This window comes from Sabethes cyaneus, chromosome 1, assembly GCF_943734655.1.
Source record: "Sabethes cyaneus chromosome 1, idSabCyanKW18_F2, whole genome shotgun sequence".
In the NCBI taxonomy this organism is placed as follows: domain Eukaryota; kingdom Metazoa; phylum Arthropoda; class Insecta; order Diptera; family Culicidae; genus Sabethes; species Sabethes cyaneus.
This window is the reverse complement of record NC_071353.1, coordinates 78270128-78297976: the sequence shown is the minus strand read 5'-3', so window position 1 is coordinate 78297976 and position 27849 is coordinate 78270128. Positions and strand designations below refer to the sequence as shown.

Sequence of the window (27849 nt, the reverse complement as noted above, 5' to 3'; positions counted from 1 at the left end):
CGTTTGATTAGAACCCCCCCCCCCCTCTTAAAGTGGGGAGGGGTCCCAATTCATCATAGAAAAAAATTTTGTCTTCAAAAACACACACATGCCAAATTTGGTTCCATTTGCTTGATTAGTTCTCGAGTTATGAGGAAATTGGTATTTCATTTGTACAGGAGCCCCACCTCTTAAAGTGAGGAGGGGTCCTAATTCAACATAGAACATTTTCTTGCCCTCGAAAACCTTCACATGCCAAAGTTGGTTCCATTTGCTTGATTAGTTCTCGAGTTATGAGGAAATTTGTATGGAAGCCCCCCCTCTTAAAGGGGAGAGGAGTTACAATTCCCCTTATAAAGAGGGAGGGGTATCAATTTACCATAGAATAAATTCTTGTCACCGAAAACACCCACATGCCAAATTTGGTTCTATTTGCTTGATTAGTTCTCGAGTTATGAGGAAATTTGTATTTCATTTGTATAGGAGCCCCCCCTCCTAAAGTGGGGAGAGGTTCTTATTCATCATAGAAAACATTCTTGCCTCCAAAAACACCTACATGCCAAATTTGGTTCCATTTGCTGGATTAGCTCTCGAGTTATAAGGAAATTTGTATTTCGTTTGTATAGGAGCCCCCCCCCCCCCTCTTAAAGTGGGGAGGGGTCCCAATTCATCATAGAAAAAAAATTTGTCTCCAAAAACACACACATGCCAAATTTGGTTCCATTTGCTTGATTAGTTCTCGAGTTATGAGCAAATTGGTATTTCATTTGTACAGGAGCCCCCCCTCTTAAAGTGAGGAGGGGTCCTAATTCAACATAGAAAATTTTCTTGCCCTCGAAAACCTTCACATGCCAAATTTGGTTCCATTTGCTTGATTAGTTGTCGAGTTATGAGGAAATTTGTATGGAAACCCCCCCTCTTAAAGGGGAGAGGAGTTATAATTCCCCTTATAAAGAGGGGAGGGGTCTCAAATTACCCTAGAATAAATTCTTGTCACCGAAAACACCCACATGCCGAATTTGGTTCTATTTGCTTGATTAGTTCTCGAGTTATGCAGAAATTTGTGTTTCATTTGTATGGGAGCCCCCCCTCTTAGTGGGGGGAGGGGTCTCTAACCATCACTAAAACCTTTCCTGGCCCCAAAAACCTCTACATGCAAATTTTCACGCCGATTGGTTCAGTAGTTTTTGATTCTATAAGGAACACAGGACAGACAGACAGAAATCCTTCTTTATAGGTATAGAAGATATATATATATATATACGTTACATCACAACTACCCGACCAAAGCGCACCCGAAGTCACGACGTCAGCGAAAACTCAGCCGGGACCCATAGCAACACACCGAGGAACCAAACCAGCAACGCAACCATCGATCAACAACCGATGACGACTGCAAGACCCGATCGAACCACGCGGACAAAGGTTGAATCAGAATCGAACCACCCGAGGAAACGACACATCAGCAGATTCAGTAGATATAAGCCTTATAGAATTAATTTTCAATTCAGTCTTGTGTGTAGTTAGGAACGATCAAGTGTTAAAAGTATAGTGAATAAATTTTTTTATGCTAACGTGAAACTTTATAGCATAATTGGCGCAGTCTTAAGGCCAAGTGGTTAAACGAAGTGAACAGTGTTAACAGAGCGAACATCTAGTATCACAGTCACCAAGTTTACAACGGAGGAAAACCCCTACGTCTACAGCAGACACCAGATAATTCAGCAAGAGCAACCCCTGAGCGGATATCAAGGACTTGCGGTTATCAGGAGGATTAATCCCGCCATTTGGAATCTACCCCTTCCGACACTATCTACCCAGGCTCCAGGAGATGAAAATAACAATCTACCTGTAAGTAATCCACGACTTTTAATCAAAACTTAACACAAAACCATACTAACTCAGAGGTGCGAGCCCCCACCAGCGGTAAGCAGACACCTGAAATATCACAAAAAAAAAAAAAAAAACTAACCACTAATCACGAAAGCGCAGTGTAAGTGAATATCGTACTCGTACTCAAGCATGGCTGAACTTAAACCAGACCTTTCGGATACGGAACTGGACGATGTTCAACCAGTTCCGATTCCACAAATTACAGTTAAGGTTTGCTCCAGCACATTAAGAGTCTAACCAACAACCAAAACGAACTAATCGGTCAAATTAGACACTTGAAAGCAAAAGCTGAAGATCCCTTCAGTTCAATTTAGGACCCCAGACTCCATTAAAAATTTAGCAACATTTGCGGGTAATAAAAAAGAGACCCACGCTTGGCTAGAGGACGCCGAAAATACTCTTGATCTTTTTAAAAGCTATCAAGACGAACCGGTGTATAGTCAACTGGTCAGGGCAGTGAAAAATAAAATTACGGGAGAAGCAAAAGAAATTTTGATTGCTGCTGGTAACCCGAACGGTTGGGCAGAAATCAAGGAAGTAATTTTAAACTCCTACGGAGACAGACACGATCTAACGTCGCATATTCAATCCTTGTTCTATATTACCCAAGGAAAAAAGACGTTAACTGAATATTATAACAAAATCAAAACCATCGATACTGCTATCAAATCAACAGCAGCAATGATGGAGGACTACGTTAACTCAACAAAAGCAATAAATAGCCTAATGAGCTTAATAACGCTCACCAGATTTATAGACGGACTGACGGATGATTTACCAATGCATGTCAGAAGCTACAGGCCAAAAAGCCTGGAGGAGGCTTATGCCATCACAACCCAATACGCGAATGCTGTATACAGACAAAAATTTAATAAAAGACCGCCATCCGACCATATCAACAAAAACGTTAGACAAACAAATTCTAACTTTAATAATCCAAATGTACCTCTCGTTAATATTTCAAAACCGCCTACAAATTTTAATAACAATAGTAACCAATTCATCGCAAAACCGTCCACCTCAAATTTCAATAATAACGGTAACCCACATACAAAATCTTATGGGTCCGGAAAATTTAAAACAAGAGCCGCCCCACCGGACGACGACGTTTCGATGAGAACGGCAAGGTCTCATACAGAGGTTAACAACCATGAAACCGAACGCAAAACTGCGAGGACGAATTTGACACCTCACAACAACAAGACGAAAACGTGCTTAACTCGGACGACGACGATTACTTTGTCGACGAGGAATTAAATTTTCACGTGGAAGAAGCACCACAAAGAAAAAAATAAAAAATGATAACAATTTCGTTCCGTACATAACTATCCAAACTTCAAAAGGTGAAATGAAATTTTTGATCGACACAGGAGCGAACAAAAATTACATATCTCCAGCACACGTAAATATTGAAAACTGTAAGATAGAGCCAACATCAAAAGTGACCAATATAAAAGGCACACACACCATAGATAAATCGGCATCATTTGACCCATTTCAAATTAACAAAAAATTAAAATTTTTCATTTTCGAATTTCATAAATTTTTTGATGGACTCATTGGATACGAATCACTACGAGACCTAAATGCGAAAATCGATGCTAGCAAAAAATTCTGAAAATCGGTAGAAAGACCTTCCATATGAAAAAGAGATTCCCCGAAAAACATAAAATAAACTTAACAGAACAAAAATTTCAATTTGTAAAAATCAGAACAAAAAATGATGGAGATTTTCTCGTAAAAGAAGAAAAACCTTTCGACAATTTTTCAATATTACCAGGCCTCTACAGAAGCACAAACAAAGTAGCTTTTATAGCAGTGCAAAATCACTCAGAAACATCAATCGAAATTAACGCAAACGAACTCAAACTTTCTAATGACTTAGATAAAGAAATTGAAAATGACCCGTTCGACCTGATGGATTTACCAAAAACGGTCGACCCTGCGAAATACACATTTAGAGACGATCACATGAATGATGAAGAGAAGCATGCCCTCAAGAAAGTGATCAACAACTATAGAGACGTTCTTCACGTGGAGACAGATAAACTATCGTTCACCCACAAAATAAAGCACAACGTCAGAACGGTCGACAATGTGCCAGTACACTCCAAATCGTACAAATATCCTTACGTATACGAAAGTGAGGTACAGGACCATATAAAGAAAATGCTCGCGGACGGAATAATCAAGGAATCTATATCATCATACACCTCTCCTGTATGGGTAGTCCCAAAGAAACCTGATGCGTCTGGCAAAAAGAAATTTCGTTTAGTCATTGATTATAGAAAACTTAATGAAAAAACAATCAATGACAAATATCCCATACCAGAAATCACGGATATTCTGGATAAATTAGGTAAAGCAAAATACTTCTCAACGATCGATTTGGTTTCTGGCTTCCACCAAATTCAGTTGGCAAAGGAAGTTACAGAAAAAACCGCTTTTTCAGTAAACGGTGGCAAATACGAATTCACTCGTATGCCATTCGGATTAAAGAACGCTCCAGCGACGTTTCAAAGAGTCATGGACTGCATTCTAAGAGACTTAATCGGAGTATGCTGCTTCGTCTACATGGACGATATAATTGTCTTCTCCAGCTCCCTTCAAGAACACGCAAAAAATCTATCTCAAGTGCTTGAAAAATTAAAGGATGCGAGATTAAAAATTCAGCTTGACAAATGCGAGTTTTTTAGAAAAGAAACTCAGTTTTTAGGTCATACAGTCTCTGAAGACGGAGTACGACCAAATAGCGACAAAATAGAAGCTATTAAACAATGGCCACTACCTTCAAGTGAAAAAGAAATAAGGCAATTTTTAGGAATGCTCGGTTACTACAGGCGATTTATCAAGGATTTCACAAAAATCGTTAAACCACTAACAGCACTCCTCAGGAAAGAAACTGAATTTGAAATTACACCCGAAATAAAAAGGTGTTTTGAAAAATGTAAAGAACTTTTAATGCTTGACCCGGTATTAGTTTACCCAGATTTCAATAAAGAATTTTTACTGACAACAGACGCAAGCGACTATGCCATAGGCGCTGTGTTGTCACAAGGACCGATAGGGCGGGACAGACCTATCGCATATGCTTCAAGGACATTAAACCAAACAGAAGAGCGCTACTCAACGACAGAGAAAGAATTCCTGGCAATTGTATGGGCAGTGAATCGCTTCAGACCTTATCTTTATGGAAGGAAGTTCAAAATGTTCACAGACCATCAACCACTAACTTTCTCATTTAGTAACGCAAACCATAGAATTATTAGAGGAAAATTGGCTTTAGAAGAGTTTGATTATGAACTTATCTATAAACCAGGCAAACAAAACGTAGTCGCCGACGCATCGTCACGCGTAAATTTGAAAAACCATTTAAACATGCATTCGCAATCATCGCTATCTTTAAACGTTGAGCCGTCTGAGCGAGCAGCAGAAAATTCGGATGATGAAAGCGACGTAATGATGGTACACTCGGCAGACACAAGCGACGATTATTTTATCAGTTATACCGAAAGGCCAATCAATGTTTTCAGAACGCAAGTTTTATTTAAGATTGGTAATATAGAGTTATCAGCGTACGAGCAAGTCTTTCCGAAATTCCATAGACACACAATTGTCAGAAAAGAATACACCGAAGAAAACGTGGTAGAAATATTAAAACGAACCCTCAACCCGAAGGGTGTAAATTGCTTAAAAGTCCCCGTGTCACTAGCGCAATTGGTCCAAGAAACTTACAAAAAACACTTCTCAAGTAATAATATATACAAAGTTTTCATTTCAGAAACCTTACTGGATGACATAAGAATGGAAGAAGAGCAGGATGAAACCATAAGAAAGATACACCACTATGGGCATCGTGGCATAAAGGAAAATAAGAACCAAATAATGCAAACCCATTTTTCCCACAACTCGACCGAAAACTCAAAATTTTTATCAATTCATGTGATATTTGCAAAAAAGCTAAATATGACAGAAAACCGCCGAAACTAATAAGAAAGAGTATATTTGGAGAAAAACCTTTCGATAGAGTTCATATAGACATTTTCTTTTTAAAAGGGCAAAAATGGCTCACTATAGTCGACTCCTTTTCCAAATTCGCAAACATCATCCCATTAACCACTAGAACTATCATTGACATAAAAACCGCGATTACCGAGCACATTCGACAGTTCGGAAGACCAAAGACTATAGTATGTGACCAAGAGCCATCTTTTAGATCTATAGACTTCGTAGGATTCCTTAACGATCTCGGAATCGAAATACACTTCGCGAGTGGATCGAACTCGAACGGTATAGTGGAACGGTTCCACTCGACACTAATAGAAATTTTCCGCACGAATAAGGCGAAGTTTAACAATCTGACGATAAACGAACAAATAAACATCGTAATAGACATCTACAACAATAGCTTCCATTCAGCCATCAAAAACCAACCACGAAACTTAATATTCAATAACTCAGGAACAACAAATATGCACACTTAACAAAAAGCACCGAATTCGGTAAAATTTTACCGAATTCTAAACAGCTGAACGTTCGGTAAAAATTTCGATGGCGCCAATCGACGTTTACAGATCATTAGTAATGTTTGGTGCAATAAAAAATTTTACCGAACGTTCAGCTGTTTAGATTTCGGTAAATTTTACCGAATCGTTTAAGTGTGTGGAAGAGATATCGGAAACAGCAAAAAAATTACAGTCAGCGTTAAAAATCGAACTAAATAGGCGAAAAAACGAATACGAACAACAGCACGAAACTAACGAAAAATCCACAAATCTTTTCCCTGGCGACATTAAGTATATTAAAAACTCACAACGCCTAACAAAAGATAAAGACCCATTTAAAACTACAACCGTTAAAACCAACAATGAACTAACATTTGAAGATGTCAACGACATCAAAATACATAAAAACAGAATAAAACACTAACCAATAAACCAATCATTTAATTCTCGTTACAGTTTACCATTCATCGCCTTAATAAACAGTATCAAATTTAAAGATGTATCCCATAATAATGGCATAATAGCCATAAAGCTAAAACAAGTCAGGATAAGGTTAGGATTTGAGAGGATTATACATAAAATTAACATCCAATCTATTGAGAATAACATAGACTATATCGAAAGAAAAGCTGAAAACCTGAAAATCATTGACCATTTACGTAACACACTAGATTTCAAAATCCAATATGCTAGAGGAAAATTGATGAGTTTGTATTCCCACAGAACCAGAAGAGCACTAGTCAATGCATTAGGATCAGTGATAAAATTGTTAGCAGGCAACCCAGACAATGACGATCTAGAAATCATAAATCAGAGTTTAGGTACCCTAGCAAAACAGGAAAATTCAGTCTCGAAATCTCTATCAAGACAAATAATCATCAATGAAAAAATACAAAACAAAATCAATAATATTACGGATATTCTCAAAAAGATTAACAAACACATCGTAGAGCAAAGGAACAGTTCGTTAATTGTTAGGGCCGATTTGGAATACATCAACCTGATCATAAACCTTGACTTAATAATCCAAATTCTTAGTAATATAGAAGAACAAATAGAATTTGCCAAATTTAGCGTTTTAAACAGGAATTTATTCTCATTTGAAGAGAAAAAATATATTTTTAACATACTAAATGCACAGAAACTAAAATTAGATTACTTAGACCAAATATTTCAGTATAGCTCAGGAAGCGTAATTGTAGGCCGAGGCGAAATTCTAATATTGGTGAAAATACCCATTCTGGACGACAACGAGTTCGATCTGATCAACATTCAACCGCTCAACATAAATAACACACGAATCCACACAAACATAAAGCTGGTGGCAAAGCATGGAGACTCCATTTACAAACAGACTGAACATTGCGACATATGTGAAAAGACAACTCTTCTCGAGGACGAATGCATCTATAACCTCTTAAATCACCGCACACCAAAATGCGACATAAAACCCGTAAGACAAACTACCCGTGTAGAAGAAATCAAGAAAGGAATCATACTTATTGACACAAACGAAAAAGTACTGATTTCCGATTCATGCAACAGCTCTAGATTGATCAACACTCCGACAATCATAGAAGCAAACAATTGCACAATAAAAGTGATGAACATTACATACAATAGCCAAGTCTCTCTGGAAAATAACGAAGAATAACTTCTTCCAGTGTTTGGAAGCAAGATGATACAACTAAACTACACGGAAGAACAAAACGAGTTCTCTCACCTCAAATTGGAAAATTTGAACAGCCTCCAGGACGTAAAACTGGATTTGCATCGTTCTAAAAGAAGAACAACCATTGGAGGAGGAATCCTCCTCATACTAATCATTATCTGCTCTCTTACTATTTATATTATTAACAGAAAAATCAAATCAAAGGAAGAATCCTTTCTAGAAATCCAGTTGAATCAATATATATAGAATGCCAGTGTCGCTGCAGTGCTCGTGGTAAACATCACACATTTGAAAATTACGTATTTACACTGTATGCGCATATGTGTGAGTGATCGATTCGAAACTGGAATCTGATTGTCAAACTAGAAAGGCAACCCAATAACAAATCCTTCTGCTTTACCGTAAATCACGTAGGATAAATCACCCGATTTGGTCGTTTTGGGGTATTTCGTCGGCAGGAAAATTTTCTATTGGGCAATTTGACAATGTAGTTCCCGTATCCATGACACGAACCAGCAACATGTTTGCCACCAAAATATCCATGAAACACCAGCGACACTGGCATTCTATATATATTGATTATACTAGAAATCCATAACCATGCTGGAACCACCACGGAACCTAAAGACCCTATCAAGCAAATTAAACCGATACCATTACCAAGTCTCATCCTTTTCGGTAAATCGCCCGAGGACGGACGACAATCTAAGAGGGGAGGCGTTACACCACAACTACCCGACCAAAGCGCACCCGAAGTCAAGACGTCAGCGAAAACCCAGCCGGGACCCATAGCAACACACCGAGGAACCAAACCATCAACGCAACCATCGATCAACAACCGATGACGACTGCAAGACCCGATCGAACCACGCGGACAAAGGTTGAATCAGAATCGAACCACCCGAGGAAACGACGCATCAGCAGATTCAGTAGATATGAGCCTTATAGAATTAATTTTCAATTCAGTCTTGTGTGTAGTTAGGAACGATCAAGTGTTAAAAGTATAGTGAATAAATTTTTTTATGCTAACGTGAAACTTTATAGCATAATTTATATATATATATATATATATATATATATATATATATATATATATATATATATATATACTAGCTGACCCGACAAACTTCGTATTGCCACAAATTAACCTGTGTTGTACATAAATCATGAATCTCGGATGATCTTTGTCACTTCTCGAGTTTTGCAAGCCCCCCAGTGGGCGGCGCTTCCGACGGCGGGTCACCGGCAACACTCGCGACCGGCTCGTCCTGAATGATCTAGTGTTACTATAGATAGTTTTTGTGTTCTTGTTATTGATTAATGTTTTATGGAAGAGTCTCGAATTTCTCGAGTTGGATTAGTTTTTGAGTTTCGCAAAAATTTCTGTTTTGTTTGTATGAGAGTCCATATCCCCCTACCACAGGGGTGAGAGGTCTCTAACTATCATAAAATAAATTCAAGACTCAAAAATCTCCTACATGCTAAATTTGGTTCCATTTGCTTGATTAGTACTCAAATTATAAGGAAATTTGTATTTCATTTGTATGGGAGCCCACCCCCTTAAAAGGGAAGGGGTCGTAATACACCACAGAAAAAAAATTCTGCCATCTAAAACTCTCACATGCCAAATTTGGTTCCATTTGCTTGATTAGTTCTAAAGTTATGAGCAAATTTGTATTTCGTTTGAATGGGAGCCCCCCCCCCTCCTAAAAAGGTAAGAAGTCCTAATTCATCATGGGAAAAATGGTTGCCTCCAAAAACACCCACATGCCAAATATGGTTCCATTTGCTTGATTAGTTCTCGAATTATGAGGAAATTTGTATTTCATTTGTGTAGAAGCCCCCCCTCTTGAAGTGTGGAAGGATCCTAATTCACCGTAGAAAATATTTTTGCCTCCAAAAACCTCCACATGCGAAATTTGGTTCTATTTGCTTGATTAATTCTCGAGTTATGGGGAAATTTGTATTTCATTTGTATTGGAGCCCCCCCCTCCTAATATGGGAAGAGGTCCTAATTCATCACAGAAAAAATTCTTGCCTCCAAAAACACCTACATGCCAAATTTGGTTCCATTTGCTGGATTAGTTCTCGAGTTATGAGGAAATTTGAATTTCGTTTGTATAGGACCCCCCCTCCTAAAGTGGGGAGGGGTCCCAATTCATCATTGAAAAAAAAATTGTCTCCAAAAACACACACATGCCAAATTTGGTTCAATTCGCTTGATTAGTTCTCGAGTTATGAGGAAATTTGTGTTTCATTTGTACAGGAGCCCCTCCTCTTAAAGTGGGGAGGGGTCCTAATTCACCATATAAAATTTTCTTGCTCTCGAAAACCTTCACATGCCAAATTTGGTTGCATTTGCTTGATTAGTTCTCGAATTATGAGGAAATTTGTATGGAAGTCCCCCCTCTTAAAGGGGAGAGGAGTTATAATTCCTCTTATAAAGAGGGGAGGGGTCTCAATTCACCATAGAATAAATTCTTGTCACCAAAAAAAACACCCACATGCCAAATGTTGTTCTATTTGCTTGATTAGTTCTCGAGTTAGGAGGAAATTTGTATTTCATTTGTACAGGAGCCCCCCCTCTTAGAGTGGGGAGGGGTCCTAATTCACCGTAGAAAATTTTCTTGCCCTCGAAAACCTTCACATGCCAAAGTTGGTTCCATTTGCTTGATTAGTTCTCGAGTTATGAGGAAATTTGTATGGAAGCCCCCCCTCTTAAAGGGGAGAGGAGTTACAATTCCCCTTATAAAGAGGGAGGGGTCTCAATTTACCATAGAATAAATTCTTGTCACCGAAAACACTCACATGCCAAATTTGGTTCTATTTGCTTGATTAGTTCTCGAGTTATGAGGAAATTTGTATTTCATTTGTATAGGAGCCCCCCCTCCTAAAGTGGGGAGAGGTTCTTATTCATCATAGAAAACATTCTTGCCTCCAAAAACACCTACATGCCAAATTTGGTTCCATTTGCTGGATTAGCTCTCGAGTTATAAGGAAATTTGTATTTCGTTTGTATAAGAGTCCCCCCCCCCCCTCTTAAAGTGGGGAGGGGTCCCAATTCATCATAGAAAAAAAATTTGTCTTCAAAAACACACACATGCCAAATTTGGTTCCATTTGCTTGATTAGTTCTCGAGTTATGAGGAAATTGGTATTTCATTTGTACAGGCGCCCCCCCTCTTAAAGTGAGGAGGGGTCCTAATTCAACATAGAAAATTTTCTTGCCCTCGAAAACCTTCACATGCCAAATTTGGTTCCATTTGCTTGATTACTTCTCGAGTTATGAGGAAATTTGTATGGAAACCCCCCCTCTTAAAGGGGAGAGGAGTTATAATTCCCCTTATAAAGAGGGGAGGGGTCTCAAATTACCCTAGAATAAATTCTTGTCACCGAAAACACCCACATGCCAAATTTGGTTCTATTTGCTTGATTAGTTCTCGAGTTATGCAGAAATTTGTGTTTCATTTATATGGGAGCCCCCCCTCTTAGTGGGGGGAGGCGTCTCTAACCATCACTAAAACCTTTCCTGGCCCCAAAAACCTCTACATGCAAATTTTCACGCCGATTGGTTCAGTAGTTTTTGATTCTATAAGGAACACAGGACAGACAGACAGAAATCCTTTTTTATAGGTATAGATATATAGCAGAAATCTAAATCTATTCTAAATCTCTAAATCTGTTCTAAAATAACATTTACCCATAACTCAGCAACTATGCTTCGTAAATCACAAATGTTTACCAAAGTTTTAAGCTGTCAAAGTACTCACCCATCCATGCCAATGCACTATGGTCCAGAAAACCAAATTAGATGGAAAAAATTGTTTACTCAGTAGTCGTTGATTTTAGACTATTTACGTCTTAGCAACAAAAACTTGATTTAGGATGCCGCTTTTTTGGCATGAGCTATTTTAGGGCGACCCTTAAATTAACCAATATCCAAAAATTATCTTCAAAACGAAACAAGATAGAGCGATATTTACTTCAACAATTTTATAGCTTGAAGTATTTTGAGTAATATTGCAGAAGACAAAATCCTTCTATCTCGAACCGTTTCCATATTAGAGCGACTTTCCTGAGTCAAGTTAGGGTGACCCTGCTATATTGCGATTTTTCTCCATAACTTTTTTATTTTGCAATTCTCGCAAAACACTTCCTCAGATGACTTTTGAGGCTCAATAAGACGCAACTTTTGGTGAAAAAAGAAATTGGCTATCTACTTTACTTCTACACTTATATTAATTTTTATGATAAAAATAGGCCGTTTTCAAATGTTAGTATCTCAGAAAGGTGCAAGCAGAATTAAAATCGGTTGATTGCGTTTGAAAGATCGCGATTTTTTGTGCATAATATCAAAAAATTGGAGAGTGGATTTTTGTCTATCTCAAATAAATCAACTGAATATGTGTTGTTTTAACATATTTAAGTATATAAAAGTAAACGAGTTGCGCCATAACTCCGCAAGGCCTTGACTGTTCTTGATTAAACTTAGCGTACATGTTTCTTGACATAAGTAAATCAGCACAGGGGGTTGACAAAAGCGGGGTGGTCGCTAAAAAGGGGAGGGGGAGGTACAAATAAGTGAAAGTCGCTGTAATTATCTTGCATTTAAACCGTTATAAGTTGTGTGAGTGGTTCAAATCTAAAAGAGAATGTATAAACCTCATGTTTGTTGACTTAAACTTCATAATGAGGTTAGACATTAAAAACGGTAGACTATCCAATAAACAGAGGGAATGGTAGACAAAGTAATGAAATCATATGTGTTTCATAGTATCATGGAGTGGAACTACCGAATGAGAAGTTTAAATAGTTTTCTACCCGCGACGGGGATTTCCGTGATTCGCACCTCCCCTTTCATCAGAGGCCACCATTTTTTTGTCTTTCAGCCACTTGTACATCTGTTTTCGATAAGATTGAAAATCTCAGGCGAGCGAGTGTGAAAAGCATAGCATCCAAAGCTTACTCCACTGACGCAAGCCTACGCCAAACAACTGCTGGCACTGTGTGCATACATTCTGCTACCTACACACTCGCGAGTGTAAAGCCTCATATCAACTTTCTACACATCCCGCCCGCGAATCCAAAGCTCATGAGCTGTCCATAGGTCGTTAGCACGAGCGGCACACTTGGATGTATGGATACGGATTTTACTTTTCTTCTTCATTTTACACCCTCGCTTACACACGCAGGTAAGTGTGCGGGCCAATGCGAGCGATGATAGGTATCAACTGCTGGGTTACAATGACGAGCGTAAGCAACGAACGTGGCTGATAACTAAATAGCAAAGCATTGCAAAGCCTAGGTGCTACATTCCGTTATCGAAACTTGACCTTCTGTTTTTTTATACGACAGACTTTGCAGCCAGCTGTTAGAGTGCAGGACAATTGCAGGGCCAGTTGCTACGATCCTATTGACTCTACCAGCCTCTCCCAGCCGGGATTCGAACATATGACGATTATTAGACCAGCATCATACCTCGAGGCCAACTGGGAGGTGATAACTAAATACACTATGGCAAAAACTTGTCGCATTGTATGAGAATATCAGAAAAGAAATCCGAAAAAAATGCTCATGCATATGTGTTCGTTAGAAGAAAATCGTGAGACAAAATTGGACCACACGAATGCGGGCTTCACAACACTACGTTTCAGTTTGCAAATTCTCATAATACAAAAAACAAAGACCTCATTTAGACATATCTACTCCTCCCCTTGATTAGCTCTCCTCGGTCAGCGGCCCTTTTGTCTACAGCAACTTGTACGTCTCTCCGAAGATAATGAAAGAGACACAAAGCCTTCCTTATATTGTTCTACTTCCGTAGTTGTAACCCTCCCATCTTTTCACACGCTCTTCATCTTATCTCCCAGCCACTTGTACAACTTCTAACAGACCAAATGCAAGATATTATTATTATTATTATTCTATATTTGAGAGGTTTTCAGCCTGTGGCTGGTTCGCCCTTTAATGCAAGATTATCGCAGCCACTTTTACTTATTTGGACCTACCCCTCCCCTTTTTTAGCGACCGCCCCCTTTTTGTCAACCTCCTGCGCTGATTCACTTGTATCAAGAAAGATGTACGCCAAGTTTGCTGAAGAACAGTCAAGGCGTTCCGTAGTTATGGCGCAACTCGTTTACTTTTATATACTTAAATATGTTAAAACCAGGCTTCATTCTCGGTTTTATGCTCAATAGATGCTCATTTGACTACAGCGCCTCAACTAAACAGAATTCGAAAAAGTAGTGTTAAGGGCAATTGTAGAGCTTATTATTATTAACATTATTGTTGAAGAAAGTATAGTTCTATCTTTCGTACTTACGGCGCTATCGGGCTGCTACCCCGTTGGTAACCAAATGAGCGCTCTTTTTGCTACCAACGGGATAGCTGCCCCATAGCGCCGTAAATACGAAAGATAGAACTATACTTTCTTCAACAATAATGTAAATAATAATTAGCTTTACAAGTGCTCTTTACACTACTTGTTCGAATTCAGTTCAGTTAAGGCGCTGTAGTCAAATGAGCATCTACTGAGCAAAAAACCGAGAATGAAGCCTGGTTAAAACCACACATATTCAAAGTTGATTTAATTGAGATAGACAAAAATCCACTCTCCAATTTTTTGATATTATACACAAAAAATCACGATCTTTCAAACGCAATTAACCGATTTTAATTCTGCTTGCATCTTTCTGAGATACTAACATTTGAAAACGGCCTATTTTTATCATAAAAATCAGAGGTGTTGTGCACAAGACACGACCGCATAGGTGACGTAGGACCACGTAAGTCCCTTTGTAGCGATAGTAGGATGTATACGGGTCATTCCACGGGAAATTTACAGTCAAAATTTTTGTTCTCTTCGGGATATTTTTTTTACGTTCTTTGTTAAAAAAAAATCGACACGTATTTTTGTATTTCGCTGTTACTGTTGGAATTCGCAAGATATTATTTTTTAAAATATTGTAATCCGAAAAAATCACTATTTTTTAAATACTGGTTGTAAACATAGTTTGTAATATCAAAAAATGACTTTCTACCAGATGTGTTCACTATTCCACAAGCTTTCAAAATTGGTATACCATACCTCCTCTCGATTGTTTTTCAATAGTTAAATAGTGCATTTTTATAAACAATTGCAATTTTTTCAAAGTTGGAACTGTTTTTTCTCGATTTTTTTTACTTTAAAATATTTGTTCATCTTTCTCGAAGAAGCATGCAAAATTTGGAAATGGAGAAATGAAAACTCTGGAAGTTATGAGTTTTTATGTCTCAGCGCGTGTGTTAATGTGAAGCGAGCGGTAATGCTCAATCGATGTTCTAACCCACGGGCAGCTTCATAACGAGGCCGCCTTTGATGCTATTAAGTGTAACGTGTCGTTGAAGCACGCGCATTCGTCCGCTCGATTGCATTAACGTGCGCGCATCGATATAAAAATTCATAGCTTCTAGAGTTTTCATTTCTCCATTTCCAAATTTTGCGCTTCTTCGAGAAAGATGATCAAATATTTTAAAGTAAAAAAAAATCGAGAAAAAATAGTTCCAACTTTGAAAAAATTGCAATTGTTTATAAAAATGCACTATTTAACTATTGAAAAACAATCGAGAGGAGGTATGGTATACCAATTTTGAAAGTTTGTGGAATAGTGAACACATCTGGTAGAAAGTCATTTTTTGATATTACAAACTATGTTTACAACCAGTATTTAAAAAATAGTGATTTTTTCGGATTACAATATTTTAAAAAATCATATCTTGCGAATTCCAACAGTAACAGCGAAATACAAAAATACGTGTCGATTTTTTTTGAACAAAGAACGTAAAAAAAATATCCCGAAGAGAAAAAAAATTTTAACTGTAAATTTCCCGTGGAATGACCCATACATGTATATAATACGATTATTCATGTATACAAGCTACATCCGTAGCGGTCATCAAAGTAGAAACATTGTATACATTCAATCCTCAACCGATTTTGGAGTTATTATATCCATGAATTGATTGAATCTATTTTATTAAAACGAAACCAAGTTAGTAACTAAACCAAACAGTAAATAAATTTGTATGATATGTTTCTACGTTGAATAGTGCTTTTCCTCTGGTAATCGGTAAACGGTACGCGCGAGTTTTCAAAAAGTTGAAAATTTTGCGCAACTTTTCTGCGGCTTACAAAAGGACACGGATAAAGCATTTACAACCTGAAGACGTATTGGAAGTCGCAGAAAATGTCGCCTGTGACCAGAAAACTTATTACCGTCATTGGTTGGTCGTCCGCAATGGCGAAAAATTCAACTTTTCCCTCGTTGACTGTGTTAATTATGGTATTAACTGGGCAAGAAAATATAATAAACTCTAATCGTTGTGTGGCCCTTAAAAGAACCGATTGTTTGATTATCATAACTCCTGCTTGCAATAAACTTGCACTAACGCATTTAACGTAATTCTCTGTTCGGTAAATTAGAGTACCGATAACCGCTAACCAGACACGGCTTGTTGCAACGGACCAACCGGAAAGCCTCAGCAGCTATGCGATCAACGAAACCGTTCGTGTGTGGTCCTGAATCACGATGAAATACCACTCCAAGTGGCCAGCTGCAAGTGACGGGATGCTTCATGCTTCTGGTCGTTTTGTTGTCGCGAGCAGCATATGTCCTTCCAATTCCAGAACTCCTGTAGCCAGATATTCCATCACGGCAGCGAGATGAGTGCTTCAGCTCCAACACACGGTTACACGGTCAGCCGCCGATGAACACGTGCACGAGTCGAACGTGACTCCCGTTTGCCCTGGCAAACGATGTTGGCACTAGCTTAGCTAGCCTTTGAATAATGCTGTTCGCCGGCTTACCACGTGTTATGTACCAGAGCAAGCGACAAGAAACGACCACACCCATTTTTCATGGTCCTTCATTCTATCATCTACGTGAAAAAAAAATAGAGCATTTCAATTTCAGTCTGAACAAAAGAGCAAAGTTGCCAAAGAAAAATTACGCTACGTATATTACTGTAGCATTGGTGATGGATAAATTTGTGTTGCTAAGATGCAAAAGATGTTACTAAAACTCTTTCATTTGATTAAATCCAATTTCATTTATTTTGACGCTTGGCCGAACACATTTACTTGGAGCTAGTATATTTGTTGGCTGCAACCAGCGCAACCAGCGTCCAGCAGAAACAAGCGAACAGAAGCGCGAGAGGTGATCGGTTAAAATTATTTGATAAGAAGCGAACAATCACATCAATCTAAGTTAAATAGAATTAAAATCAGTGAGTTAAAATTCCTCAAATCTTCATGAACATATGTTTCGTTCTGAAAAGAACGGTTTTTCGACGTGATATGCTGGAAATTTAAGCCTTCTTTTCCGTCTTCTTGGGCAGCAACAAAACAGTTTAGATGTTCGGAAAGACACCTCACATAGCAGAGGTGACACGGGACAGCAATTTGTTCAACTCTTCGTTGTTGCGGATGACCAGCTGCAAGTGACGATAATTCTGATCGTTTCGTTGTCGCGAGCAGCATATGTCCTCCCAATTCCAGAGCTTCAGCAGCCAGATATTCCTTCACGGCAGCGAAACGAGTGCTCCAGCTCCAACACCTCGCTTGGTGAATTTGCATGTCTTCGTTGCCTTATCCGTGGGAACCAGCAACAGCTGAAGCTCCAGGACAGACATTCTCGAAATAGCGAGTGAAATGACTGGGTTAGATAGAAACAGGAATGATGCTTGTACTTTGGCCAAAAAAATTTTTACAAGAAGCAAGGTTGAATGGGCGATTGACACTTTTGAACCCTTCAAATCACCGGGTAGGGATGGAATTTTTCCTGTACTACTACAGATGGGCAAGGCGTTTTTAACACCTATTCTAACAAACCTTTTTCAATCAAGCCTGATACTAGGTCATATACCAGCAGTATGGCGACAAGTACGGGTCACGTTCATTCCGAAGGCTAATAAGAAGGATAAGACTTCACCAAAATCATTCAGGCCGAAACAATGGAAAAAATAATTGATGAGCATATAAAATCATCATATTTAGCCAAAGATCCTTTGAGCGAATATCAATTCGCATATCAAGAAGGCAAATCTTCAATAACAGCAGTACAAACTGTTGTAAAAAAACTAGAAAAGTCTTTTGAAGCGAAAGAAATTTCACTAGGTGCCTTCCTTGACATAGAAGGCGCATTTGATAATTCATCTCATAATTCAATGATTACGGCTATGACGAAACGTGGTTTCGATATATCCATTATCGACTGGATTAGCGAAATGTTATCAAAAAGGGAGATATCAGCAAGCCTTGGAAGCTCATCTATAAGCATTAGAGCAGTAAAAGGTTGCCCACAAGGAGGCGTAATATCACCTCTACTGTGGTCTTTAATAGTTGATGATCTTCTTCAAAAGTTGACGACGCTAGGCTTTGAAATAATCGGCTTCGCAGATGATATAGTCATAATTGTTCGAGGAAAATTTGATTCTATTATCGCTGACCGAATGCAAATGACTTTAAATTTGATTTCATCATGGTGTGATAGGCAGGGTCTCAGCATAAATGCCAATAAAACTACTATCATACCATTTACGAGAAGGAAAAAATTTACATTAAATAACATCAGATTGAAAGGAACACTTTTAAAACTTTCAGACACTGTTAAATATCTTGGAGTATTTCTTGACAGAAAACTCAATTGGAACACACATCTAGAGCAAGCAGTAAACAAAGCAACAAATGCTCTATGGATATGTAAAAGAACGTTTGGTAAGCAATGGGGACTGAAACCGAAGATGATCCATTGGATCTATTCGGCCATTGTCAGACCCAGGATTACCTATGCTTCGTTGGTCTGGTGGCCAAAAACGAAAGAGAAAACTACCCAAACAAAGCTGGAAAAACTTCAAAGGCTAGCCACTCTCTCAATAACAGGTGCAATGAGAAGTACACCTTCGAAGGCATTGGATGCTTTACTCTATATATTTCCATTGCATCAGTTTATACAATTAGAAGCTGAAAAAAGTGCTCTGAGGATTAAAAGATCAAAGAACCTTTTTGAAGGGGACTTAACAGGTCATCTCAGTATTCTAAAAACTATTAGTATTAATCCTCTTGTAACCAGTAATGAAGATTGGATGGAGAAAAAATACAACTTCAACCGAATATTTCGTGTATTTGAGCCTAGACGTGATTCCTGGGAAGATGGTGGTCCCGATATTCGTCCAGGCTCGACAGTTTTCTATACAGATGGTTCAAAAATGGACAATCAAGTGGGAGCAGGAGTCACTGGCCCAGGAATAGACATGTCAATTTCTATGGGCAGATGACCAACTGTATTCCAAGCTGAAATACAGGCAATTCTAGAATGTACGACTGTGTGCTTGCGCAGGAACTATAAACATTCAAATATATGCATCATGTCCGACAGCCAAGCAGCTCTAAACGCTCTAAAGTCGGCGACATGCACATCAAAACTTGTCTGGGAATGTATTCAATCACTCCAAAAATTGTCTCGTCGTAACCAAGTCAACTTGTACTGGGTCCCAGGTCACTGTGGAATTGATGGAAATGAGAGAGCTGATGCACTAGCAAGACTCGGATCATCTCATCAATTTGTAGGACCTGAGCCCTTCTGTTGCTTATCTGCTTCTGCTTTAAAAATGGAGCTAAAAGCATGGGAATGTACGAAAGTGGAATCAAATTGGAATAACACTTTCAATGCTAGGCAGTCAAAACGTTTCATCTCTCCAAACGTTTCAATTACTCGCAAAATACTGGAGCCTTCGAAGAAAGATCTAAGCATTTATACTGGTCTTATAACAGGACATTGTCCGAGCCGCTATCATCTGAAGCTAATGGGAAAACTTCATGATGATATATGTCGCTTCTGCGGCATAGAAAAAGAAGACTCGGAACACCTGTTATGCCGATGTTCGGCAATTCTCAATAAAAGATTAAGGTTCTTCGAAAGAGGGCTGTTAGAACCCTAACACGGGGAATATATCACAATAGATCAAACAAATGGTCGCAGTGATAAAAATACCCAACATGGAAAAAAACAGCTGAAGCTCAACAATTTTCGATCGGATTCTATAAGGCGCAAATTAAATACAATCATAAGGAAGCTTAACCCATAGCTTATATCGTATATATTTCTGTCATCCGTGCTAGGGAAGCACTGACGAGGGAAGGCAAAAATATAAAAATAATTCAAATTTTCAAAATAAATTCAAAAACAAAAATTTTTCAAATTCAATTTCAAAAACAAAATCAATAGTTTTCTATATTTTCAATATTTTCAATCGATTTCCCGATCAATTGGTGTAAATATCTTGGAAATCTATTGAAAATTGACTGAATTATAAGCCGAAACGTGAAAACGCGTTTCTACTTTGATGACGTCATTTCCAACAACCAATCACGAAGCGAGAATTCTGGTAAAACATAGGTTCATTATTTTCAATTTTTCAATAGTTCAACATCAAGAATCCATACTTTTCTTCATTTGGGTCAATTCTTAGAAGATTTTCCGATCGATTGGTGTAAGAATATTGAAAATCGATCGGAAAACCGCTGAGCTATTAGCGCTCAAAACCTTTCATTTTTCGTGACGCTCGCATTTTTCGATTTTTTGGAATGACACCCTATCTCAAAACTTGCCGTAAGACGTAGTCCTACGTCAAAATTAATATAAGTGTAGAAGTAAAGTAGATAGCCAATTTCTTTTTTCACCAAAAGTTGCGTCTTATTGAGCCTCAAAAGTCATCTGAAGAAGTGTTTTGCCTGAAAGGCAAAATAAAAAAGTTATGGAGAAAAATCGCAAAATAGCAGGGTCACCCTAACTTGACTCAGGAAAATCGCTCTAATATGGAAACGGTTCGAGATAGAAGGATTTCGTCTTCTGCAATATTACTCAAAATACGTCAAGCTATAAAATTGTTGAAGTGAATATTGCTCTATCTTGTTTCGTTTTGAAGATAATTTCTGGATCTTGGTTAATTTAAGGGTCACCCTAAAATAGCTCATGCCAAAAAGAGCGGCATCCTAAATCAAGATTTTGTTGCTAAGACGTAAATAGTCTAAAATCAACGACTACTGAGTAAACAATTTTTTCCACTTAATTTGGCTTTCTGGACCACAGTGCAATGTAGTCAATTTACTCGGAATCCGCACTGATAAATCATTGAATCGCACTTTTACCCTCATCGCACTTTTACCCCTCCTTACTTTATGTATGACCGCATTTCAAGGTCAAGACTAAAAACATGAGGTTAGTCTAAAACGGCAATGTTGCTGTTTCGTTCTACCATATATTGGCAAACGCATTGGCATTAGGAAAAATAATCCAGATTTGGTTGTCAGGTACAATATTAAGTTTCGTTAATTGTACTAAGCTTATCGCCGGTTTTGAGAAAAACTTTCTTTGGTCGGGCTGATCTGATAAAGCCAACTAATGACATGAGCAACACTTGGGCTGTTAGTTATAACAGCTCAGCTTAATTAATTAAGTTCTTTCTCAGAATCGGCGATAAGCTTGGTGCAATTAACGAAATTTAATGGACCAACTTTTTAGCTATGGCTAAATAAAGAAAAATCGAGATTTTCATAGCAAAAAATCAGAAGGGTTGTGCACGAGACACGACCGCATAGGTGACGTAGGACTACGTAAGTCTCTTTGTAGCGATAGTAACATGTATCAATGTATGTAATAATACGTTTCTTCATGTATACATGCTACATGCGTTGTACGTAATGTTTATCAAAATAGCAACATTTTATACGTTCAATCCTCAACAGGTTTCGAAGTTACTTCTATGAATTGATTGAATCTATTTTCTTATAACAAATCAAAGTCACACTAAACCAAACAGTAAATAAATTTTCATGATCTGTTTCTACGTTGAATAGTGCTTGTACGCGCGAGTTGTCGAAAAGCTGAAAATTTTACACAAAACTTTTCTGTGGCTTACAAAAGAAGAACACTGATAACAAAGCATTTACAAGCTGCAGTTGTTTTGGAAGTGGCAGAAAATGCCATCCGTGACCAGAAAACTTATTCCCGCCATTTGTTGGTCGGCGAAAAATTCAACTTTTCCTTCGTTGCATGTGTTATGGTATTAACTGAGAAAGAAAATATAATAAACTGTTCAATCGTTATGTGGCCCTTAGAAGGACCGATTGTTTGATTATCATAACTTCAGCTAGCAATAAACTTGCACTAACGCACTCAGCGTAATTTTCTTTTCGGTAAATTGGAGTATTGATAACCGCAAACTAGGCACGGCCAAGGTTAGTCAAGAGAGGTTTTCTGATGTTCAAATTTGTTTTTCACCCCCGCTTGGTTACCCTTGACGATCACCGAAATTTTCAAAGCGGAAATTGTTGAATGTATAAACAACGTCGATGGTTGCTAACCAATCGTTCCGCGCACTTCTGTTCTACAAACTGTGAAAACTAGATCATCTATTTTAACTCACTTTGGGCACGGCTTGTTGCAACGAACCAACCGAAAAGGCTTATGCGATTGAAAATATCGACGAAGCCGCACGATGAAATACCAGTCCGGGGGGCCAACTGCATGTGATGTGGGATAATAGAGGTTTTCCGTCAGATCATACCCCTCCTTTTCTTATTTTTTCTCGAAAGTACTCCCAATACGAGTGACAGTGGTGCAAAAATATATTTTTTTCGTTGACTCTAGAATTTACTACGATTTTTTAAATAATGCAAATTGCAAGAATGTTGAGTTTCTTTTCACCAAATCACGAATGTTGAGTTTTAAAAAATTCGTTTCGGCTGCACTGCTTATCAAAACTTCCAGATTTTCTGGCAGCATTGCACAACAGTTTTTGACATATGTGTATCAGCGGTAGAGTGAAAAGGACAAAACGAATGAAAAGCTAATGATTATCTTCTTTTTCATTTCGTTTGTTGCTTGCCACAAGAGTAAAGAGTGGCACAAATGGTTTCGAAGTGGTGGAAATAGAGGACACTGGTACAAAAAGGCATGTAATACATCCGAGAAGTGACGGATTGAAATATACTTATTTTAGTTTTCCATTTCTACAGTAGTTAGAGGTTTTAATAAAGAAAGTTTTATATGGGTTTCATTTCTAAGAGTTAAAACCGAACATTTAGTGAAAAAAAAATTTTTGACGGAAAACCTCTATTCTGTTCTCTTGTTATCGCGAGTAGCATTTCCTGTCAATTCAAGCAGCCAGATAAACTGGAGCTTCTGCTCCAATACGCTCAGCATAGTTTCCTTTCCTCAGCAGCTGGTGAATACGACCGACCGGGAGTTGCAGACCTGCACGATTCGGGCGTGACTTTGCATTCCCCTTGGGTTTTCCTCCTTTGCCGCGTCCAGACATGTCGATGAGATGTTGACAGTAACTCAGCTAGCGTTTGAATAATGCTGTTCGCCGGCTTATCTCTTGTTATATTTCAGAATAACTATGCCAAGCAGCAAGCCGTTTTATTCGAATTCGAAGTAGGGTAGACGCACCCTTAGTGGTGGTAGTACCAGTAGTGGTGGAAACTTGAATTATTCCATTATTTTTGCAGATTTTGGTACAAGTTTGATACTTATCAAATAATACTGCTACTGGTAGTTCGATACTTATCATCGATACTTATCTCTTGGAATTATCGTACCTCACATTTAGCCTGAACAGTAGCACCATCTATGAACGACATTCCCAAATATCAAATAGCAACATGGGTATCCCTCGAAGTAGCAAGTATTTTTTGTGGGGAATTCCCCTTCTTTCGTCAAAAAGCGCCACTTTGGCCAAAACGGTGACATTCCCAACTAAGCCCAAATTTGAAATGACGGTTTAATCGATACAAAGAATGGAAAACGAGTGTTACGTCTGTTCGTCTGTGCTGTTGTATTGCCTAAGAAAAGTGAGAAATTTCTAACAGTTCAATTACCAAACACCGTCCTTTTAAGGATGAAAACATGCTTATATGAAGATATAAAAGATTGTTGTTCTCAGCGGATCAAAATAAAGCTTAGTGGGCCAGCAATAGTTATTAAAACAAAACATTGGGTTTGGTTTAAATTCATTTTCTTGCGCACTGTTGTGGTGATTTAGTGTTTCATTTGGTGTTAACTTGATATTAATCGCTATCACTTGTTTACGGCAGGCAATGTTTCAATGTGACGATTATTGAAATTAAAATATCTGCGGCACCGCTCGTGTTGCCGTTGGTGACACAGCAGAATAAGGAATTATCAAAGCAAATAGCAATCAACGAGAAAGGGTAAAATTCCATTTAGTTCTCTTGTAACTTTGTTATAATAGAACTAAGTGGAATTTTCCATCGACTTTCTCGTTGATTCCTGAATTGTACCAAAACTTGTTTGAATATAATTGGAAATTATTTCAACCAAGCGACGATTTCTGGTTAGACCGAATTAGAGTTATTTTCAATTTTTCAATGACGTGCATTGAAACTCAAAAGTTTTCTATGTTTTCCAATTCGATTTTCCGATCGAATGGTGTAAATATTTTGGAAATTTATTGAAAATTGACTGAACTATTAGCCGAAGCGAGAAAACGCGTTGTCACTTTGATGACGTCATAGCCAACAACTAATCACGAAGCGAGGATTTCTAGGTGGACAATGCTCCATTATATCCAATTTTTCAATAGTGCGCACTTAAAAATCAATAGTTTTCTTTATTTGTGTGGATGCGTAGAAGATTTGCCGATCGATTGTTGCAAAAATATTGAAAATCGATCGGAAAACTGCTGAGCTATTAGCGCTCAAAACCTATCATTTTTCGTGACGTTCACATTTTTCGATATTTTGGAATGACTCCCTATCTCAAAACTTGCCGTAAGACGTAGTCCTACGTCGAAACTTAAATTGTGTGCTTAGGTTTCATAGCAAAATTATGAGCAAGCTGTTAAGCTTTGTGAGCTTAGGGTGTTTATGTTTACCCGGATGCTAGAGATGCCAATGATTCTGATATGTGTCCATGCTTAAATTTGGGACCCACCATCTATTTTAGTTCTTGTGAGTTCTGGTTCTACTAATGTTCCCAAAGTTTAAAGTACTCCATAAACCTTTTTTGTTATACAAAAGATTCGACTGAGAAATTAAAATGACAGGATCCCAAATTTATGCATGCACAAATACCAGGATCATTGGCATATCTGCCGGGTCTCCTTATACCAGAAAGGGAAAACGCTTTTACTAATAACTGTTCAACATTTTCAAATTCGAATCTTTTCAGTTACCGAAAAAAACCGAAGTGAAAAAGAGAAGGATGTTCCTGCTAAGGAAGAGCCTAGTTCAATTTTTCAAAGACAACGTGTGGATATGTTGCTTGCTGACTTACTGCGAAAGTTTCCTTTACCATTACTCCATATGCATCAACAGCAAAATTCATCTAATGCAAATCAAAATGGGCTTACCAACACAAATATTGGCAACGAAGGTCCATTTGATAATGGATTAGAATTTGCGAACGTTAAACAAGAAACTTTGGAGCATGCATCAAACAATCATATTTCCAGTCCTAATCTAGTTGCACATGTTAGTATTAAAGAAGAGGGTAGAAGTGACATGAAACCTCCACCAGAAAAAAAATAAAATGTAACAATTTCAAGTACAGCAGCATGATTCGCAAATTGAGCCCATGTTCCAACCAAAAAGCATTTGAATGTCAAAATTCTATCGAATTTTCAAGCTTAGAAATTTCTATCAACTGTCAGTCGGCCCAATTAGCGAATCACGATTCGATAGTTGGAGCACAGACAAACAGACATAACACTTGAAAGAAAAATCAACAAAAATTATCGAATCACACATTTTGCCTGAACACTAGCACCATCTATGATCGACATTCCCAAATATCAAATAGCAACAGGAGTATCCCTCGAAATAGCAAGTATTTTTTATGGGGCATTCCCCTTCGTTCGTTAAAAAGTGCCACTTTGACCAAAACGGAGACATTCTCAACTAAGCCCAAATTTGAAATGACGGCTTAATCGGTACGAAGAATGAAAAACGAGTGTCTGTTTGTCTGTGGTTCGAGTGCAATCGTAACTCAATTAACGAATTTAGGCTATATATGTTTACTTTACCAATTTTTTAAAGTTAGCCAATTTCTAAAGACATGACACTCGTTTTCCATTCTTCGTACCGATTAAACCATCATTTCAAATTTAGGCTTAGTTGGGAATGTCTCCGTTTTGGTCGAAGTGGCGCTTTTTAACGAAAGAAGGGGAATGCTCCATAAAAATACTTCCTATTTCGAAAGATACTCCTGTTGCTATTTGATATTTGGGATTGTCGATCATAGATGGTGCTAGTGTTCAGGCTAAATGTGAGGAACGATCATTTTCGTTGATTTTTCTTCCAAGAGTTATGTCTGTTTGTCTGTGCTTTCGGTGGTTTTTTCTTGGGTGTTTTTAGGCTGCGAACCATTTCGCGAAATTTTTTACTTTTCAGTTAAAATTTGAAAGTTCAATTTCAATAGTTATTTCTCCTCGAGTGGTTAAAATTGCGAAATGCGAACTATTTCATATTTTGAAGGATTGGTAGCTATTTTACTTAATAGGAGCAAATAAGGTCAGGATGCAGATATGTCTCTGCAATAGCGAGTATGTTTATTCAACCTGGGTTAGAACTGGATGAATTTCTGGTGTTCAATTGCTACTTTTTAATAGATAAAATTCATCTAATTTCACCCCGTGTAGAATAAATCAATTCGCTGTAAGATAAGTAGGTATCCATCTGAGCAGGGATGGTTCGATCACTTTGACACAATTTCAATTCATTTAACAGTACCCAGCGCAAAGTTATATATGGGCCATTTGTAGAACTACTGTATTACCTGACTCATAACGAATATAAGTGTTACTGAAATAAAATGATAGGTACCTATGGTTTTATTCGTTTATAACGTATATGGATATTCAGTTAATACGAACAGCAATCGGGTTGTTTGTAAGTTATGTTTTATATTTGCTTTACATCTGTAGTGTGTTGCATGAATAACACTCTAGTTTAATAAAGAAAGCATTACATCACAGAACAGAAGTGGAAGACTGAACGATTCGGCGATCAAAACCGGTAACAGAGTCTTTTTCGTTTTTATTTTTCTTTGAGAAGGTTTTCGCAAAGAAGCAAATAACAGCAATATAAGCAGAACGCTCGATGCCAATCGCATAGCAGCTTTCACATGCTTTCGTGTGCATTCGTATGCGTTCGTGTGTTTTCGTGGAAAAAAGTGACTCGCTACCGCCAGGCTCGCTAGCATCTGTAGAAAGTAGCATGTACGTGTTTGGATTTCTACTTCCACTTCTGCTCTGTGATTACATACTACTGTCACTTTAAAAATAACGTTTATGTAGGTTATTTTCAGAGGTGCCAATTAAGCGAGGGAATGTCGCTTACATCGTTTTTATTCGATTTTGAGCTCTCACGAATGTTATGGCTATTGAAGTCCAGTAAAATGATCATGCCTGCGGTGTATCGTGGAGATACACACACGAACTCATCGCAGTCAACCACTCGTGAAATTCCTTTGTAGTTCTTTATGCAAAAATTAAGCTTTGTGACGATGAATCTTTACGTTTAATTTTCAATAATATCGATACGAATATTTGAACACCTTCATAGATCGACACTCGCATTTAAGACATTTTCTTTGTCAGTTACCGTGAAAGCACCAGTCGCCGCGCAGTCCCAATGGCCGCGCACTCGGCGATATTTTCATTAAATGCATAAAATTAGGATACATAAAAACATGTACTTTTATGCATACAATTCTGTTGTTGCACTTTTTTTTCATGGGAA

The 27849-nt window shown here is 38.0% G+C and overlaps 1 protein-coding gene across 1 annotated transcript in view; it reads left to right on the top strand.

Moving 5' to 3' along the window:
* Window positions 1–27285, top strand: part of LOC128734877 (mediator of RNA polymerase II transcription subunit 6-like) — a 49882-nt gene extending 22597 nt beyond the window's left edge. Inside the window, exon 3 of the mRNA XM_053829272.1 lies at window positions 25280–27285. Within this exon, the coding sequence (XP_053685247.1) occupies window positions 25280–25638 (359 nt within the window). The 3' untranslated portion in view covers window positions 25639–27285. The remainder of the gene's footprint in view (window positions 1–25279) is intronic.
* The last annotated feature ends 564 nt before the right edge of the window (window positions 27286–27849 follow it).